Source organism: Mustela erminea, chromosome 6, assembly GCF_009829155.1.
Source record: "Mustela erminea isolate mMusErm1 chromosome 6, mMusErm1.Pri, whole genome shotgun sequence".
Lineage (NCBI taxonomy): Eukaryota > Metazoa > Chordata > Mammalia > Carnivora > Mustelidae > Mustela > Mustela erminea.
The window spans coordinates 130,186,725-130,207,917 of record NC_045619.1 but is presented as its reverse complement, the minus strand read 5'-3'; the positions used below and the strand labels follow the sequence as shown (position 1 = coordinate 130,207,917).

The window sequence follows — 21,193 nt, the reverse complement described above, 5'->3', positions numbered from 1 at the left end:
ACGGTTTTTGCAATCAGCAATAGTAGCAATAAATTACCTATCTTAAAAAAAAAAAGCCATATCTTCCTAATCTCATTTAAATAATGAATACCAATGTAACACATAACTTTGATGTCCAGTAGACATGAGGAGGATGAATAGGTGGCTATGATTGACCCCATGTCTAGCACTCCATCTGCTTTCAGTATTCTCTGTGGAGCAGCTGTGATTTAATCTGCTCTAGTGCAAATGCCCTCAAGCCGTCTCAAGTGAATTCCTGGAGTTTCCTCCTCAACTCCAAAATTTCCCAGCTAACGTGCCTTTCTTTCTTCCCTCGTTCCCATCACTATTCCTCTTCTTCATAAGTAATTTCTGGGGGCACCAGGATGGAGCAGCAGATTGGGCATCTGGCTGTTGATTTCAGCTCAGGTCATGATGGCATGGTCCTGAGATAGAGCCCCACATCAGGCTCCAACTCAGAAGGCAATCAACTTGAGGCAAATCTCTCCTTCTCCCTTTGCCCCTCTCCCTAATTACTCACTGTCTCTCTCATTCTCTCTCCTTAAAACAAATAAAGAAATCCTTTAAAAAAGAGTTATTTCTGGATCTATGATCTTGATTGTTCTGCTTTTACACCCCTTTTATTAGGGATTGTCTGCCCCACTTCTTCCCTCTTTATTTAGCACTGATATCTTACATCTATAACCTCTCTTTCTGCATCTCCACGCTCCCCTCTAGCTAAAAACATGCTCACAATAAAAAACAAAATAATGCTTTCACTTCATCCTATGGTGTCTTGAAGTATCCAGGGCCATTCCAGATGTCTCTGTGTGGAAGTCTACACCCTTGCAACAGAGCACATGAACCAAGGACCTTTGACTTTCGCATCACCTGACAGGTCAGAATGCAGGATCCCAGACCTACTGCTCACAATGTGCATTTTTAACAAGGTCGCTGACAATTCACTAAAATGGGAGAAATTCTGGTCCATACTGAGTGCACTGCCACATTCCGTTACCTTAGCTTAACCCTCTAGAAGCAAGCCTCACATTCATCACTATCAATTTTTCAAAACTGGAATTGTCTTTTTTTTTAATTTTTTTTTAATTTATTTCTTTCAGAGAGAGACAGTGAGAAAGAGCATGAGTGAGCAGAAAGTCAGAGGGAGAAGCAGACTCACCATGGAGCTGGGCGCCTGATGCAGGACTCGATCCCGGGACTCCGGGATCATGACCTGAGCCGAAGGCAGTCGTCCAACCAACTGAGCCACCCAGGCGTCCCTCAAAACTGGAATTGTCTTCAAAGTCATAAAATCTCTAATGGATTTTTATCACGGCTAAGGCTTCCTTGATTCCCCCCGAATTGACCCCGCTCTCTTCTTCCTTCCAATTCTCTTACTTTGCACTCAATGATACTATATGTAAAGTACCACCACCATATACGTGCCATTAAGACACACATTCTTATAGCTGACTAGAACATAGCTCTACATAATCAACGACATCCTTAATGTCTTCCCAACAGTGGAAGAGAAGAAAGAAGGGGAAAATTTTGGTATCCTACTCCAACAGGTTTTGGTACCGGAAACTCACCTGATAACATTTCTGGCATTTAAATAGTCTGCTCTTTCTTTTAAAAGAATTGAGCTAAAGCATACATGTTTCAAAAGCTCTTTTTCGTAGGCTTGTAAATATCATTTGTTCAAACATGGATATCAGCAATAACATCTACCTTATATATGTCAGAACCTTCACTGAAGCTCACCTAATAAATAAATAAATAAAATTTAAAAACTTCAGAATAAGAAGACTGTGAGCATTTCAAATTTTTACTGGACTTCTTTACACCGTTAAATTTGTATTGTAAAATTTACCTGTCTGGCATGCTTGAATTTCCTCCATTTCTCCGGGTTGATTAGGAATAAAATCTTTCCCCTCCAGAGCAGGCTGAATGGGTATTGAAACAATATGCTTAAGACATAATGAACACTTCATGCAATCTGTAGTTAAAACTTCAAAATAAAAATATAAGTTTTACCTTCAAGTGAAAATATTTTTCTGGAGAATCTAAAAAGCAAAAGGGTCATATAGTTAACTCCATGTAAATATAGAAGCCAACAAACATTCATGCACTTAGTACTAAGCTGAATCCTCATGCCTGGCTCAGATTACAAATAGGTTTTGGGGTTGTTTCTGCAGACAGGAAGGTGGGTTGGGCAGAAGAGCAATTTCTTTCTTTTTTTTTTTTTAAGATTTTATTTATTTATTTGTCAGAGAGAGAGGAGCAAGAGTGAGCACAGGCAGACAGAGTGGCAGACAGAGGCAGAGGGAGAAGCAGGTTCCCCACCAAGTAAGGAGCCCGATGTGGGACTCGATCCCAGGACGCTGGGATCATGACCTGAGCTGAAGGCAGCTGCTTAACCAACTGAGCCACCCAGGCGTCCCAGAAGAGCAATTTCTAATGAGAGGAACAAACCGTGACCCTGAGCGGACAAACGTGAAAGCAAATGGTAGAATGCTACACCACATCCTTAAGGCAGTACCACAGAATCATTTATACCATTAGACTCTAAGTAGGTACGACTTTCTTCAATTTGTCCTGTGTTGTAGGAGTACACAGTGTTGATGATAGGTCAACTGAATGCATAATTGAGTTTTCATCAAACAAAGCCTTATGAACTGATCAGCTTGGATATACACTTGTAGGATCACAGCTACTAAAAGTACTCATTTTTGTCCATACCCAGGTGGATATGGACAAAATGGTATGCCTACATTCCCTGTCTCCACTAGTTTAGCCACCTTAAAGTTTCTTAATCCACTTACCCAAGAAGGTGTATAAAACACATCTAAGAAATAATGTACAACAGCTTTAAATATGGAAATATGACTATGTATATGGAACAAAATCTAATTGCCACAGAAATCTTAGGTACTGAAAATCTTTTGTCACTGTCATACTTATTGATTATAACAATTTTAGCATTCAGGGAACCAACCCTGTAATTCTTTTGATTCCAAACATAGTTTGATTTGGTAGATCATGTCAGTCTTTCAAGAGTTTTTGGAAACAGTTATCGTATCCGAAAATTACCTATCTTAAAAAAAAAAAAAAGCCATAGCTTTTGTATCTCATTTGAATAATGAATACCGATGTAACCTGTATCTTTGATGCCCAAAAGGCCTGAGGATGAATACGTGGCTATGATCTACCCCAAGTCTAGCACTCCATCTGCTTTCAGTATTCTTTGTGGAGCTACTCTGATTTAATCTGTTCTAGTGCAAATACCCTCAGGCCATCACAAGTGAATTCTCTTGAGTTTCCTTCTCAACTCCAAAACTTCTCAGTTAGCGTGCCTTTCCCTTTCCCCTTGTTCCCGTCACTATCCACCTTCTTCAAAGTAATTCCTGGGGGCACCTGGATGGAGCAACAGATTGGGTATCCGGCTCTTGATTTCGGCTCACATGGCAATTTACGGTCCTCACAAAGAGGCACGCATGCAGCTCCGGGTCAGAAGTGAGTCTGCTTAAGGATTCTCTCTCCCTCTCCCATTGCCCCTCGCCCTGATCACTCACTGTGTCTCAGATTCCCTCTTCCTAAAACAAATAAAGAAAAATATACTTACAACAGTTATTTCTATGGTCTTGATTGTTCTGCTTTAACCCCTTTTATTAGGGATTATGTCCACCATTGCTTCCCTCTTTATTTAGCACTGATATCTTACATCTATAACCTCTCTTTCTGCGTCTCCACGCTCCCCTCTAGCTAAAAACGTGCTCACAATAAAAAAATAATGTTTTCCCTTCATCCTATGGAGTCCTGAAGTATCCAGGGCCTTTCCAGGTGTCTCTATGTGGAAGTCTACACCCTTGCTATGGAGCACATGACCCAAGGACCTTTGACATTCGCATCACCTGACAGGTCAGAATGCAGAATCCCAGACCTGCTGCTCACAATGTGCATTTTTAACAAGGTCTCTGACGATTCACTAAAATGGGAGAAATTCTGGTCCATACTGAGTCTGCTGCCACATTCCTTTATCTTAAGCATCGAAATGCAGGCCTCAGGTTCGTCACTATCAATTCTTCAAAACCGGAAATGTCTTAAAAGTCATAAACTTTCTTTTACTTTTTTTAAAAAAGATTTTATTTAATTATTTGTCAGAGAGAGAGAGCGTGCACAAGCAGGCAGAGTGGCAGGCAGAGGCAGAGAAAGAAGCAGGCTCCCTGCTGAGCATGGAGCCTGATATGGGACTCGATCCCAGGATCCTGGATCATGACCTGAGCAGAAGGGAGACGCTTAACCAACTGAGCCAGCCAGGCATTCCAAAAAGTCATAAACCTTCTAATGGCCTTTTTATCACCGCTAAGGCTTCCTTGAATTCCCTCTAACTCACCCTGCTCTCTTCTTCCTTCCCATCTCTTACTCGGCACTCAATGATACTATTTATGAAGTACCACCATTTTTATACCATTAAGATACACACACTCATCACTGACGAGAACATAGCTCTGCATCATCAGCCATGGCAGTCCTGAATGTCTTCACAAACTGTGAGGAAAGCAGGAAGAGGGGGAAATTTTTGATACGCTACTACTCTGACAGGTTTTGGTACCTGAAACTCACTTGATATCATTTTGGCATTTCAAATCATCTGCTCTACCTTTTAAAAGAATTGAGCTAAAGCTTACGTTTTTTAAAAGCCCTTAGGCTTGTAAATAACTTTTATTCAAACATGGACATAAGCAATAACACCTATGTTATTTATGTCAGAACCTTCACTTAACCCTGCTAAAAGAAAAAGAAAGACATCAGAATAAGAAGATTGTGAGCATTTCAAATATTTTACTGGACTTCTTTACACCATTAAATTTGTATTATAAAACTTACCTGACTTGGATGCTTCTTTTTCCTCCATTTCCCCAGGTTCATTAGGAACAAAATCTTTCCCCTCCACAGCAGGCTGAATGGGTATTGAAACAATATGATTAAGACATAATGAATAGTTCATGCAATCTGTAGTTAAAAATTCAAAATAAAAATATAAGTTTTACCTTCAAGTAAGAACATTTTCCTGGAGAATCTAAAAAGCAAACGAGACATATAATTAATTATAGGTACATAGGAAAGCCAACTAAACATTCATGTAGTTAGTACTAAGCTGAATCCTCATGCCTGGCTCAGATTACATTAGGTTTTAGTGTTCTATTTCTGCAGACAGGAAAGTGGGTTGGGCAGAAAAGCCATTTCTACTGAGAGGAACAAATCGTGACCCTGAGTGGACAAACGTGAAAGCCAGTGGTACAATGCTACATCACATCCTTGAAGCAGTACGGCAGAATCATTTATACCATTAGACTCTAAGTATTTACCACCTTCTTCAATTTGTACTGTAATTTAGGCAGTCTACAGTTGTGATGCTAGGCAGTCTACAGTTGTGATGATAGTTCAACTGAATGCATAACTGAGTTTTAATCAAAGAAAACGTTATGAACTGATCAGTTTGGATATACAGTTGTAGGATAACAGTTACTAAAAGTACTCATTTTTGTCCATACCCACGTGAGCTACTGGTATGCCTACGTTTCCTGTATCCACTAGTTTAGCCACCTTAAATTTCTTGACCTACTCATGCAGAAAGGTACGTAAAACACATATAAGAAATAATGAACAATAAACTTTCAACATGGAAGTATGACTACCAAAATGGAAAAAAATATATTTAATGGCCACAGAATTCCTAAGAACTGAAATACAATTGTATTTCAGAATTAGTGTCATATGTATTGATAATAACAATTTTAGCATTTAGGGAACCAACCCTATAATTTCTTGTGTTTCCAAACGTAGTTTGATTTGGTAGATCATGTCAGTCTTTCAAGGGTTTTTGGAAAAAACTGTCATATTAAAAAATTACCTATCTTAAAAAAAGGGAGCCATAGCTTCTGTATCTCAGTTGAATAATGAATACCAATGTAACCTGTATCATTGATGTCCAACAGACATGAGGAGGATGAACATGTGGCTATGATTGACCCCATGTCTAGCACTCCATCTGCTTTCAGTATTCTTTGTGGAGCAGCTGTGATTTAATCTGCTCTAGTGCAAATACCCGCACAACATCCAAAGTGAATTCTCTTGAGTTTCCTCCACAACTCCAAAATTTACCAGCTAAGGTGCCTTTCCCTTTTCCTTCATTCCCTTCACTATGCCCCTTCAAAAAGTAATTTCTGGGAGCACCCAGATGGAATAGTGGATTGAGTATCCGGCTCTTGATTTCGACTCAGGTAATGAGGGCAGAGTCCTCAGACTGAACCCAGCATCGAGCTCCAGGCTCAGAAGTGAGCCTGTTTGAGGAATCTCTCTCCCTCTGCCTTTGCCCCGCCCCCTGATCATTCTCTGTCTCTCTCTTTCTGGCTCCCTAAAACAAATAAAGAAAATAAATCCTAATAAAAGACTTATTTGCGGAAAAAAAAAAAAGACTTATTTGTGGATCTATGGTTTTGATTGCTCTGCATTTACACCCTTTTTATTAGGGATTATCCCCACTACTTCTTTCCTCTTTATTTAGCACTAGTATCTTACATCTATAATCTCTCTTTCTGTATCTCCATGCTCCCCTCTGGCTAAAAACATGCTCACAAATAAAACAAAATAATGTTTTCCTTGATCCTATGGTGTCTTGAAGTATCCAGTAGCCTTTCCAGATGTCTCTATGTGGAAGTCTACACCCTTGCTATGGAGCACATGACCCAGGACCTTTGACATTTGTATCACCTGACAGGTCAGAATGCAGGATCCCAGACCTGCTGCTCATAATGTGCATTTTTTAAAAAATTTGTTTTTAAAGATTTTCTTTCTTTCTTTGACAGAGAGAGATCACAAGTAGGCAGAGAGGCAAGCAGAAAGAGAGGGGGAAGCAGGGTCCCTGCTGAGCAGAGAGCCAGATACAGGATTCAATCCCAGGATCCTGAGATCATGAGTGGAGCCTAAAACAGAGGCTTAATGCACTGAGCCACACACAATGTGTCCCTCACAATGCCCATTTTTAAGAAGGTCTCTGATGATTCAGTAAAATTGGAGAAATTCTGGTTCATACTGTGTCTGCTACCACATTCCTTTACCTTAACTTAACTCTCTAGAAGTAAGCCTCACGTTCATCACTATCAATTATTCAAAACTGGACAAGACTTAAAAGTCATAAACTTTTGGGACGCCTGGGTGGCTCAGTGGTTTAAGCCTCTGCCTTCGGCTCAGGTCATGATCTCAGGATCCTGGGATCGAGTCCTACATCGGGCTCTCTGCTCAGAGGGGAGCCTGCTTCCTTTCTCTCTCTCTGCCTGCCTCTCTGCCTACTTGTGATCTCTCTCTCTCTGTCAAATAAATACATTAAAAAAAAAAAAAAAAAAGAAGTACCTTTTAAAAAAAAAAAAAAAAAAAAAAAAAAAAAAAGTCATAAACTTTCTAATGGACTTTAAATCACGGCTAAAGCTTCCTTGATTCCCCCAAACTGACCCTGCTCTGTTTTTCCTTCCAGTTCTCTTACTTTGCACTCAATGATACTACTTATGAGGTACCACCATTTTATTTTATTTTATTTTATTTTAAAGATTTGATTTATTTATTTGACAGAGAGAGATCACAAGTAGGCAGAGAGGCAGGCAGAGAGAGAGAGAGAGGAGGAAGCAGGCTCCCTGCTGAGCAGAGAGCCCGATGCGGGGCTCGATCCCAGGACCCTGAGATCATGACCTGAGGCGAAGGCAGCAGCTTAACCCACTGAGCCACCCAGGCGCCCCGAGGTACCACCATTTTATAAGCCATTAAGACACACACACTTATTGCTGACTAGGACATAGCTCTGAATAATCAGCCACGTAAGTCCTTAATGTCTTCCCAACCGTGAGGAAAGCAGGAAGAGGGGGAAAATTCTGGTACACTACTCTGACAGGTTTTGGTAGTGGAAACTCACTTGATATTATTCCAGCATTTCAAATAGTCTGCTCCTCCTTTTAAAAGAATTCGGCTAACGCTTACATTTTTCAAAAACTCTTTTTCTTAGGCTTGTGAATATCTTTTGTTCTCACATGGATATCAGCAATAACATTGACCTTATTTATGTCCACTCCTTCACTTAAATTTGGCCAAAAAAAATAATAATAATTCAGAAGAAGAAGACTGTGAGCATTTCAAATATTTAAATGTACTTCTTTCCATTGTTAGATTTCTATTTTAAAAAACCTGATTTGGATGTTTGTTTTTCCTCCATTTCTCCTCCTTTCTTAGGAACAGAATCTTTCTCCTCGACAGTAGGCTGAAAAGGTATTGAAACAATATGATTAGTACTTAGTAAAGTACATATCATACAATCTGTAGTTAAAAATTCTAAATAAAACTATAAGTTTTACCTTCAAGAAAGAATATTTTTCCGGAGAGTCTAAAATGCAAAAGGGACATATTGTTAATTATGTGTACATATGAAAGCCAACTAAATATTCATGCAGTTAGTACTAAGAGGAATCTTCATGCCTGGCTGTGATTACATTAGGTTTTCATTTTCTGTTTCTAGAGATAGGAAGGTGGCTTAGGACAGTGACAAGACAGAAATATGAACCCATTATAAGTACTGAACAAAAATACAAAATATATGCTCAAAAGAACATGCAGTTAGTATTTCAAAAGTCAGATGATATTTCAAAGGAGCATAACTAATAGAGAAGACTGCACATATACCAATGTGAACATGCTGACTGATGGGGAGAAAAGCAACTTTTAATGAGAGGAATAAATCATGACCCTGAGTGGACAAACATGAAAGCCAATGATAGAATGCAACACTACATCCTTAATGCAGTACAGCAGAATCCTTTTTACCATTATACTACAAGATTTAATCATGTTCTTCCATTTGTCCTGTAATTTAGGCAGTCCACGTTTGTAATGACAGCTCAACTGAATGAATAATTGAGTTTTCATCAGAGAAACATTATGAATTGATTGGCTTGGATATACGCTTGTAGGATAATGGTTAATAAAAGTACTCATTTTGTCCATACCCATGTGGGCTACTGGTAGGCCTACATTTCTTGTATCCTCTAGTTTAGCCATCTTAAAGTTTCTTGATCCACTCATGCAAGAAGGTATATAAAACACATCTAAGAAATAATGTACAATAAGCTTTCAATATGGAAATATGATTATCAAAATGGAAGATTTCTATTTAATTGCCTCAGAATACTTAGACACTAAAAATCTTTTGTATTTCAGAATCAATATCATACTTACTGATACTAACAATTTTAGCATGTAGGGAACCAACCCTATGATTACTTTTGTTTCCAAAAGTAGTTTGATTTGGTAGATAATGTCAGTATTTAAATGGTTTTTGGAATCAGTGATAGTACCAATAAATTACCTATGTTAAAAAATAAATAAAAAGCTATAGCTTCCGTATCTCATTTAAATAATGAATAACGATCTAACATATATCTTTGATGTCCAGTAGACCTGAGGAGGATGAATACGTGACTATGATTTACCTCATGTCTAGCACTCCATCTGCTTTCAGTATTCTTTGTGGTGCTGCTGTGATTTAATCTGTTCTAGTGCAAAACCCCTCAGGCCATCTCAAGTGAATTCTCTTTTGAGTTTCCTCCTCAACTCCAAAACTTCTCAGCTAATGTGCCTTTCTTTTTTCCCTCCTTTCCATCACTATCCCTCTTCCTTGTAAGTAATTTCTGGGGGCGCCTGGCTGGAGCAGCGGATTGGCCATCTGGCTGTTGATTTTGGCTCACGCCATGATGGCACGGTCCTGGGATTGAGCCCCGCATTGGGCTCTGGGCTCAGAAGTGAGTCTGTTTGAGGCATCTCTCTCCCTCTGCCTTTGCCCGTCCCCCTAATCACTCACTGTCTCTCTCATTCTCTCTCCCTAAAAGAAAGAAAGAAATCCTTAAAACAGAGTTTATTTCTGGATCTATGGTCTTGATTGTTCTGCTTTTACTCCCCTTTTATTAGTGTTTATCTTCACCACTTCTTTCCTCTTTATTTAGCACTAGTATCTCACATCTATAACCTTTCTTTCTGCATCTCCTCGCTCCCCTCTAGCTAAAAACATGCTCACAAATAAAAACAAAATAATGCTTTTCCTTGATCCCGTGGTGTCCTGAACTATCCAGTGGCACTTCCAGATTTCTCTATAGAAATCCCTTGCTTCAGAGCACATGACACAGGGACCACAGACATTGGCATCACCTGAGAGGTCAGAATGCAGAATCTCAGACCTGCTGCTCACAATCTCAATTTTTAGCAATGTCTCCAATGATTTACTAAAGTTGGAGAAATTCTAGTCCATACCGTGTCTGCTACCACACTCTTTTACCTTAACTTCACCTTCTAGAAGCAAGCCTCACTTTCGTCACTATCAATTCTTCAAAACTGGAAATGTCTTAAAAGTCGTAAGCTTTCTAATGGACTTTTTATCACAGCTAGTTTCCTTGATTTCCCCCACACTGACCCTCCTCCCTTCTTCCTTCCAATACTCTTACTTTGCACTCAATGATACTATTTATGAAGTACCACTATTTTTATGCCATTAAGATACACACACTTATCGCTGACTAGAACATAGCTGTGCATCATCAACCAGGGAAGTCCTGAATGTCTTCCCAACCATGAGGAAAGCAGTAAGAGCAGGAAAATTTTGGTATCCCACTCTGACAGGTTTTGGTACTGGAAGCTCACTTGATATTATTCCTGCATTTCAAATAGTCTGCTCCTCATTTAAAAGAATTATTTTGGTGGAGTTATGGACATTGGGGAGGGTATGTGCTACAGGGAGTGCTGTGCAGTGTGCAAACCTGGAGATTCACAGACCTGTACCTCTGCAGCTAATAATACGTTAATAAAAAATATGTTAATAAAAAATAAAACATATGTTAATAAAAATGTTAATATGTTAATAAAAATGTTAATGAAAAATAAAAATGTTTTTATATGTTATATGTTATACGTTAATAAAAAATAAAAAATTTTAAAAATTAAAAAAATAAAAAAATAAAGAATTGTTTTTATTTTATCACCTTCCACTCTAAGAGCTGCTTATTATCCTTCATTTACTCCCTGAATCTTTGACTTTCTCATCAGTCACTCTTTTGATCCTTTCCACTTATTTCCTGATGTTCCTTTGGTCTTAGAGTATCTTGAAATGGAACCACTAATTTAGCTCCTCTGTGGCACCCTCAGTTTCACCTGTTACTGACACCTGATAAGACTTCAACTTATCTCCTTTTCAATCTTTCTCCTATCTATTCAATAGGTGATTTTCTTCAAATATTTAAATGTATCAGTATTCCCATTTTACATCAATATTTTATCAAGTGACTTTCTAATAAAATACAATTCTTACCTTCTACTTGTTCATTTAATGGACTTGTCCCTTTCTGATCTGCATTTCCAGATAAATGATCAATATATTTCTCTGGAAGACTCTCAGAATTACTCTGTTAAAATGGACAACAACAAAAATGAGTTACGTGAAGATTTCCTAATCCTTTTCTAAGAAAATATCTGAATTTCCTACTTCAACAGTAATCAGACTCACAAATACAAAAAACATGTACTAAAAACCGAAACATTTAAACACCTCATATGTGCTTTCTAAATTAAGTGTAATGTTTAACCTTCATTTGGCCACTGACTGTAAACTGAATATCAAATGCCAGAGTAAATATTTTCTTGGATAGAACACTGACTTATACGTACATTTCAACAGTAATTAACAAAACACCTAACTCTCCTTTGCATTCCCCACCAAAATAAAAGGATATTAAAAATATGTATTTAAATAAATTCTTTAATAAGTATATTTGCTACAAATTTAAACTGTTCCTAACAGCAGAACCTTTTTCCCTGTTAAAATAGGACACTTGACATAAGAAACCCTGGAGTACATCATGTTGAGTATAAAGAGTACAGTGTGGTAGCTGCTGCTTCATTTGGATAAACAAAGGCTTGGAAACTTTATTGACAGGATAATGGTTAAATGCAATGGCAAAGTAGGAAGAAAAACTTTTCTTGAAATTATGTTTAAATAATAGCAAAAAGTTTTAGATATAGGTATGAAACTCTCCAAAAAGTACAATAAGCTTTCATAAGAACATTTAATAAGAACATTTATTTATTAATTACCTAAAAGGTACCAGGCACTATTTTAGTATGCCATTTTCTTTTCTACAAACAACAATAATACCAATGGTTATGACAATGGGGTGGATCTTCCTGCTTCCTGGTCATTCCAAGACATTAGAGTGAAATGATGAACAGGTGTGATCCACGGTTCTGTCTGTCTAGAATGTCTAGAAGGTCTCCAAGACTTTCACACAACTGGTCCTTCTCATCTTTCACCTCGCAGCTCTTGCCACACTCAGATCGTTTCTGACCAACAAAATTCCGCTGGCATTCTCATCCCCATCCTAACTGCAAACTCCCCCACTGTTCCCTAACCTAACATTTCCATTTTCTTTATATGAACCACTAACAGTGACTTACAGTGGGTTGTTGTTTCCTCATTTTTCTGCTTCAACCACTACAGCCTAACCCCTCAACTTGTACAGCCTGGTACATAGCTGGTATTCAATAACAAAAGTATTTAAGATCAAAACACTTAAAATAATCTCACTGAGGGGGCATCTATATGGCTCAGTCAGTTAAGCAACTGACTGTTGATTTCAGTTCAGTTCATGATCTCAGGGTTGGGAGATTAAGCCCCATGTTGGGCTCCATGCTGAGCACGAAGCCTACTTGGGAATCTTTCTGTCCCTCTTCTTCTGCCCCTCCCCACCCCTCTTACATGCTCTCTCTTTCTTTTTCTCTAAAAAATAACAACAACAAGCTCACTGAGAAGGTCTCAAGTACCAAGTCACTATACTAGGTATCGACCCTTGCACAATGCAAGGATTAAGGGCATTAATAGCCGTGCAGTCCAAACTCCACATATAACTTTGGATTCCCCAAAAACTTTACTCATCTCCTATTGAACTTCCTACTTCAAAAGCAATTAGACTTAAAAATAGCAAAAGTGTATAATAAAAACCATACATATACATATGCATATACATACATATAGATAAATAGATAGATAGATAGATACACTTCCAAGTCCCAGGCATTATCTTTTCAAATTCCAACTTGTAAAACACTAAAATCCAAACTCTTTCTAGATCTCATTAGGAGTTTTGCACATCCATATACACCACAGAATCATATATCTGGCCATAAGCTGGCCTGCAGTAATTCTTTGGTTATTTAGATAACTTAATTTCAAAACACAAACTAATTCCTTATCACTTCTAAGCCTCTGTTTTCTGCAATAATACTACACAGCTTTCATTAGGTTAAGTTTGTAAATTAACAGAACTGTATTATGCTGATTATTATATTTAGCACATAAATATTTTATCAATTATAGGTAAAAAGTATAAGGAAATAGTTTTCATGGACAAATGCAGAGATGAGAGAGTAAAGTCTAAGCATCCCTTTTACATTTTAAAATCACTCCTTGCTTTTATTTTAAAATAATAATAAAACGGTACCTCAGAATCCCAAGGTGATTCTTCATTTTGTTCTGCAAATCCTAATGCTGACAGCATAACTATAAAATAGTCACAGATACACAGATATATAAAATATAGTCACACGTATTATGAATTTTAAACGTATATACAAGCCTATCCTCCCTTCATGAATACTTCAATAAAATAAAAGTAAAAGCAGTAAAGATTTTCAGAGGTTGAAGAATTTTCAGGAAGAAAAAACTGGTATACTTAAAAAGAAAGACAGCAAAAAGAAAACAAAAAATATCTTAATGAAATGGGGAACATAACTGGATCTACATACTGTGATTTTTTTTTATGCTAGCATTTAAGCCTAAAAAAAAAAAAAATGCAGAGATGCTCACTAACTTACCATGTCTATCATTTTTATCTGCCCTGTCAGCAGAAGTCAAACAGCCATTAACTGTTTGTGCTTGTGGAACACTTTCAGTAATACCATCGTCCTTTGTTTCAATCGCTGGTCGCTCCTCTCCTTCCTATAAAAACAACATAAAACAAAAACCTGACTTCAGAAAACATCACATCGATTCACGTGCTCACCCACTCACTCAGAAAGACAAATGCGTCCGTCAAGTCATAGGCACTATCCTGGGAGAAGCTGGAAATATAAATAAAAGAGACTGCCATGTATACTAGTAGGGGTAGAGATGGACAAAAACAAGAACAGAAGAGTATCATTTACTAGTTCTACAGGTGAAGTGAATAAAGCACAGTGAAGGCACAAAGGGGAAAACAGTAGTATATGGGAAGCTCAGGAAATGCTGCAAAGGTAGGGCTGTATCTTGAGAAAGAGACTACACAAAGACAGTGTGAAGGGCATTCTAGAAAAGGTAGAATGAGCAAAAGGATGACATATGGAATAACACAGTAAGTGACGATAGCTACAGAAGGTGGCAACACTGGAACACAATTTTTGGGAGTGGGATACAGAGACAGAATTGGAAAACCAGGACTGAAACAAAAAAGGCAAGTGTGATGCTGGAATATGAACTTTCTCCTTCAGGTACTGGGCATCCACTAAAGAAGCAGAGGAGTTACATCACCACAAATATATTCTAGAAAGGTCACTCTGACAGCAATGTAGAGATGAACATAAAGGAACCCAAGGGGCACCTGGGTGGCTCAGTGGGTTTAACGTGACATTACTCATGATGTTAAAAAATAAATATCGGGTGCCTGGGTGCCTCAGTGGGTTGAGCCTCTGTCTTCAGCTCAGGTCATGATCCCAGGGTTCTGGGATCAAGCCCGGCATCGGGCTCTCTGCTCAGCAGGGAGCCTGCCTCCACCTCTCTCTCTGCCTGCCTCTCTGCCTACTTGTGATCTCTGTCTGTCAAATAAATAAATGAAATCTTTTAAAAAAAAAAGATTAATAAAGATTTAACTGCAAAACACCAAGATTTTCGTAAGAATACTCATTTTTAAAAATTAATCTTAAAAGATTTCTATTATATAAGAGAAATATGGGATTTTAAAATTCTGAGGCATTTTTAATTACTACTATGATATCTGAGAAAAATATAAAACTCTTTTTTAAAATTCACAAGGCTTTCTTATTCCACTGTGAACAGCATATTTCACCAGTAGGTAGTGACCAGAGAAAGAATCTAGTATTAAAAAATAATCATGATCATCCAAGTTGAAGGTTTTATTTATTTTTTTTTAAAGATTTTATTTATTTATTTGACAGAGAGAAATCACAAGTAGTTGGAGAGGCAGGCAGAGAGAGAGAGAGGGAAGCAGGCTCTCCGCTGAGCAGAGTGCCCGATGCAGGACTCGATCCCAGGACTCTGAGATCATGACCTGAGCTGAAGGCAGCAGCTTAACCCACTGAGCCACCCAGGCGCCCCCAAGTTGAAGGTTTTAAAGTCTCCAAATACATGTGTCATTATCAAGCAGGACCCAATATTCACATGAGGAAAGAAGAAAGGGAAATTAATTAATTAATTAATTAATTAATAAAATCACCAGTATTTCTGAATTTCAGATATGAAAGAATTCATGTGTTAAATTTAACAACTATGGGAGCTCCTGGCTGGCTCAGTGGGAAGAGAGTGTGACTCTTGATCTCAGGGTTGTGAGTTCAAGCCCCATGCTGGGTATAGAGATTACTTAAAATTTTTTAAATTTAAAAAGAACCCCCCAAAACTAATAGCTATGAATACTAAAGTTTCCTGATAATATAAAATGTATCCACTGTTGGAGATATTTGAAAAAGTAAAAATCAACTTCCTGAAATAATTCTGTATACTCTGTTAGCAACTTTTCCTTCCTTATGATTCTATAATGACAACTAGTTCATATTAGGAAAAAAAACTATAAATTGTGAGTTCATTCATTTGATGTGTGTGTATGTGTCTATTGCAGATACAATTAAAAATAAATCAGAATCAAAAAACAAGATGTTAGGGGCACCTGGGTGGCTTAGTGGGTTAAATCCTATGCCTTCAGCTAAGCTCATGATCCCAGGGCCCTGGGATCGAGCCCCACATCAGGCTCTCTGCTGAGCAGGGAGCCTGCTTCCCCCTACTCCTCTCTCTGCCTGCCTCTCTGCCTACTTGTGATCTCTGTCTGTCAAATAAATAAATAAAATCTTAAAAAAAATTTATATTTTTTCTTTAAGAGTGTTGCAGCTTAAAATTTATTTCATTTAATGGATAAAGATTAAGAACCTCACTTACACAGTCATAAATTTCAGTTTTAAGTAATGAAAAGACTATGTAAGGTGTTTACTCATCTCCTCTCTTTATTCTCAAAAAGATCTAAAACTTACCAAGATTATACTGCACAGTAAATAAATTAGAAACCACAAGAAAGAGCACCTGGTTGGCTCAGTTGGTTAAGCATCTGCCTTCAGCTCAGGTCATGATCCCAGGGTTGTGGGATCGAGTCCTGCATCAAGCTCCCTACTCAGTAGGGAGTCTGCTTCTCCACTGCCCCTCCCCCTGCTCTTACACTCTCTCTCACACACACAGAAAAATAAATAAAATCTTAAAAAAAAAAAAAAAAACAAGAAAGATAATGGCCAAAATTCAAAATTCATAATAAATCTGATTAAGGCCTAAAACAGATTTCACTTTGCATTATCTATAAACACAGGTTTTGCTAAATTAAATATACAGTATCACACTTCATCAACTTAAAAGTAACAATAAAATTTTCTTCCACTTCTTCATAGAAATAAGCTGTAAGTCATTCAGAGGAGTGAGCATTTTTTTTATTACCTGACTCCGTTTTCTTAATTTGCACTTAAAATAATTTGTACCATATTTTATAATGTAGAGTATCTGCTCTCCCGTAGCCCCACAACTGCTATCGTGTTTTTATAATAATCTCTCTCAACTCTGCAAGCTTTACAGTCATCTAGCCCTTCTTAAATGAATTCTTTCCCTTCACCTCCTCCCTCAGCTTCATATTCCATCTATAGCTGTTCTTTCCAGTTGCTCTGTAATTCTTTCCGTCCATAATGGCATACCTAAGAACTGTTCACTCCCACCAACCTTTATAAATCTCAATCCAATTACCTCTCTACCAGTATGACACTGCTTTCTCTTATGATCTTGAGGACTTCCATTTCTTCCTAAGATTCTTTTCATTAGAAAGATCAGGAGGGGGCGCTTTTGTGGCTCAGTGGATTAAAGCCTCTGCCTTCAGCTCAGGTCATGATCCCAGGGTCCTGGGGAGCCTGCTTCCTCCTCACACTCTGCCTACTTGTGATATCTGTCTGACAAATAAATAAATAAACAAAATCTTAAAAAAAAAAAAAGAAAGAAAGAAAGAAAGAAAGCTCAAGAGGATGAAATGTGAAAAAACATAGGGAAAAGGTTTAAAATGAAACAACTTACCTTTGTAAGACCAAGGCCTAACAACGTGAAAGGAGGTTTTAGAATAGAATCAGGTGATGGCAAAGCAGGAGAAGAGTCACAGACGTCAACAGATGGTTTGGAAGGAACGCCAAACGTATCTTCACATTTGTTATCAGAATTATCATCCTCAAATAAAGTTTCATCTCGCGGTGATACAAGGCCAAGTTCTGTTTCCACTTAGTAAAAAAAAAAAAAAAGAGTATATGAAAAGAGCTGTAATTTCGAGTTACTAACATAAGAATGGACAAAAATCAGTGCATAACACAAGTCTTCAAACAGCTTACAGTTCTTGAAACGCTGAGAAACATTCATTAGTTTTCTTAAGTTTGGTTTTGAGGTATTCTGGAAAAAAAATTAATAGTATTAAGGATTACAAATAACACATTTGGTAAAATAATTATAATATTCACCATTGTCAAATGAGCACCATTACACAAAGAACATGGGTTTTGGAATCCTTCAAATGTAGATTCAAATCTCAGTTCTGCCATTTACTAGCCTACATTTTCTCCTGGGGTGAGGATTATGAGAGATGTGTGTGTTCCAAAATTCATTGTTTATGCACCACACCCAGTGCTCCATGCAATACATGCCCACCTTAATACCCACCACCCAGCTCAACCAACCTCCCACGCCCCACCCCTTCAAAACCCTCATATTGTTTTTCAGAGTCCATAGTCTCTCATGGTTCTTCTCCCCTTCCAATTTCTCTCAACTACCTTCTCCTCTCCATCTCCCTATGTCCTCCATGTTATTTCTTATGCTCCACAAGTAAGTGAAACCATATGATAATTGACTCTCTCTGCTTGATTTATTTCACTCAGCATTCCTCCAGTCCTGTCCATGTTGATACAAAAGTTGGGTACTCATCCTTTCTGATGGAGGCATAATACTCCATAATGTATATGGACCACATCTTCTTTATCCATTCATCCGTTGAACGGCATCCTGGTTCTTTCCACAATTTGTCGACTGTGGCCATTGCTGCTATGAACGTTGGGGTACAGATGGCCCTTCTTTTCACTACATCTGTATCTTTGGGGTAAACACCCAGTAGTGCAACTGCAGTGTCATAGGGTAACACTGTTTTCCAAAGTGGCTGCACCAACTTGCATTCGCACCAAGACTGTAAGAAGGTTCCCCTTTCTCCACATCTTCTCCAACACTTGTTGTTTACTGTCTTGTTGATTTTGGCCATTCTAACTGGTGTAAGGTGGTATCTCAATGTGTTTTGCTTTGAATCTCTCTGATGGCTAATGATGATGAACATATGGAACTGGCACAAAAACAGACACATAGACCAGTGGAACAGAATAGAGTCCATATATGGACCCTCAATTCTATGGTCAAATAAACAAAGCAGGAAAAAAAATACAGGAGAAAAAAGACAGTCTCTCTATCTAAAATTCTAAGCTCACAGCTAAAGGATAGTTAGAAATATATTGTAACCTTCTTTCTTATTTATTTATTTCCTCAACATAATTCATTTGCACTTATAAATCCTAAACATGAAAAGGGAATATAAATTTTTAAACTATGTATTTCAAAAAATTTTTATATTTAATTATGACATATTATGCACATTACATTACTTATAACATTCCATTATACAGAATTCTATCTGTCTGCTCATTAATTCACATTCAAAAAATATTAAAATTGCTTCTTCAAGCAAGGTTTTATTCTAGGTGTTCTAGGAGATGCACAATTATGTTTCCTAACATCCAATAGCTTATAATGATGCAGGAGCTTTAACATGAATATTTTTTTTAAAGATTTTATTTATTTATTTGACAGAGAGAAATCACAAGTAGATGGAGAGGCAGGCAGAGAGAGAGAGAGGGAAGCAGGCTCCCTGCTGAGCAGAGAGCCCGATGCGGGACTCGATCCCAGGACCCTGAGATCATGACCTGAGCCGAAGGCAGCGGCTTAACCCACTGAGCCACCCAGGTGCCCTAACATGAATATTTAAATAAATATAAAGTGAATAAAAGTTTGAATCTTAGAATCTGATACAAAGATTATGAGTAGATATTTTTTAAAAACTGTAATATAAAAGATTTCTGAAATTAGACATTTTACCATATGGGTAGGAAAAGCCTCTGCTTCTAGTGTTAATTATTATTTTAGGCAAAACATGTATTCTTAACTTAGATAAAGAGTTTTAACTATACTCTTTATGGAATTGTTTTGAAAACACAGTAGAATGCCTTTGCAATATAAATTTTGAGAGGCAATTTAAATTTCTAAATTTCCACAATTTCCAATCTTATTTTGGTCTAAATGTAGAACAAGGGACAGAAATAGAGAAAAAAAAATCTTCTTTCATAAAAGTGTATGCTACCAAAATAAAAAATGTCCAAGAAAAAACAATCTGTAATAAATAACTGGGTCTGCTAAAGATTCATTTAGGCATCAGTATTATAAAAGTCATGTTAGAAGAAAAGAAAAAGAGAGATAAAGAGAAAAAGAGAAAGGAAAAGAAAAGAAAGAAAAGTCATAATTTAAAACTCACAGTAAGAATCCTTATCCTTGACCAAATGCCGTATTTCCTCCATCATGGGAAAGCTTTTCCCAATATAATTTTCCCGTCATTATATATTTCCAGCCCATTATTTCTACCTTTGATATTTAACAGAGTTAAAAAAAAATTTCAACTTGTCATATTTCTATAAAATGGTTTGTTCTGACCAACTTTCCACTTCAAACATAAAATGATGATAGGCAGGCCACTGCTAAATTTTAAGAGTAAATAATACACAAAACTACGTTCAGAGCAGAAAAATTAATTTCACAAGAGAGTAAATTACCTTCATATTCAAACTTAAGTCTTCATCATCTGATGTAGGCCATGAAGCATTATCATCACCAGGTTTAACGGAAATACTTTAGAGCAAAAATACACAACAAAAACAAGTTAATGAAAAAGAAAAATCAAGTGAAAGGTCATCTATTTATTTATTGAATGAAGTTTCTTGATGTAATTGAACTTTAGCCTCTGTTTTTATTATTAAGTTTTTATTTTAATTCCAGTATCACACAGTGCTGTATTAGTTTCATGTATAAATATAATGATTTGGTAATTCCATCACCCAGTGCTCATCACGACAAGTGCATTCCTTAACCCTTAGCTCCTATTTCACCTGTTCCCCCACCCATCTCCCCTCTGGTAACCATCAACTTGTTCTCTATGGTTAAGAGTCAGTTTCTTCGTTGTCTGTCTCTCGCTTTTTGTTGTTTTTTTTCTTTGCTCATTTCTATTGTTTCTTAAATTCTACATATGAGTGAAATCATATGGTATTTGTCTTTCTCTGACTTAATTCCACTTAGCACAATACTCTCTAGTTCCCTCTATTTCACTGCAAATGGCAAAATTTCATTCTTTTCTATGGCTGAATATTCCATTGTATATATATGTGCCACTTCTTCTTTATCCATTCATCTCTCAATGGACACTCGGGCTGACTATTGTAACTAATGCTGTAGTAACCATAGGGGTACATGTATCCATTCAAATTGGTATTTTCATATTTTGGGGGGTAAATACCCAATAGTGTGATTACTGGATTGTAGGGTAGTTCAGTTTTTACCTTTTGGAGGAAACACCATACTGTTAACACAGTGGCTGCACTCCCACCGATAATCCAAGAAGATTCCTTTTTCTCCACATACTTGCCAACATTGTTATTTATGTTTTTTATTTTAGCCATTCTGACAGGTAGGCAGTGGTATCTCATTGTAGTT

The 21,193-nt window shown here is 37.3% G+C and overlaps 1 protein-coding gene across 17 annotated transcripts in view; it reads right to left on the bottom strand.

Moving 5' to 3' along the window:
• The window catches only part of LOC116594363 (ankyrin repeat domain-containing protein 26-like), a 636,289-nt gene that overhangs the window by 569,446 nt on the left and 45,650 nt on the right, over window positions 1-21,193 (bottom strand). For 11 of the 17 annotated variants that reach the window (XR_004287184.1, XR_004287183.1, XR_004287185.1 and 8 more), the window contains 13 exons: window positions 20,260-20,335; window positions 17,734-17,791; window positions 17,429-17,625; window positions 13,939-14,062; window positions 13,566-13,624; window positions 11,381-11,474; window positions 9,033-9,131; window positions 8,385-8,413; window positions 8,218-8,290; window positions 5,034-5,062; window positions 4,870-4,942; window positions 2,017-2,045; window positions 1,853-1,925 (listed from right to left, as the gene is read on the bottom strand). Coding sequence is in view for 10 of the 17 variants with exons in the window: in XM_032349687.1 (XP_032205578.1) it covers window positions 1,853-1,925; window positions 2,017-2,045; window positions 4,870-4,942; window positions 5,034-5,062; window positions 8,218-8,290; window positions 8,385-8,413; window positions 9,033-9,131; window positions 11,381-11,474; window positions 13,566-13,624; window positions 13,939-14,062; window positions 17,429-17,625; window positions 17,734-17,791; window positions 20,260-20,335 (1,013 nt within the window). In the remaining 7 variants the exon portion in view is untranslated. Of the gene's footprint in view, window positions 1-1,852; window positions 1,926-2,016; window positions 2,046-4,869; window positions 4,943-5,033; window positions 5,063-8,217; window positions 8,291-8,384; window positions 8,414-9,032; window positions 9,132-11,380; window positions 11,475-13,565; window positions 13,625-13,938; window positions 14,063-17,428; window positions 17,626-17,733; window positions 17,792-20,259; window positions 20,336-21,193 lie in introns of those variants that run through there. The other 6 variants (XM_032349690.1, XM_032349693.1, XM_032349697.1 and 3 more) reach the window with 4 other exon arrangements.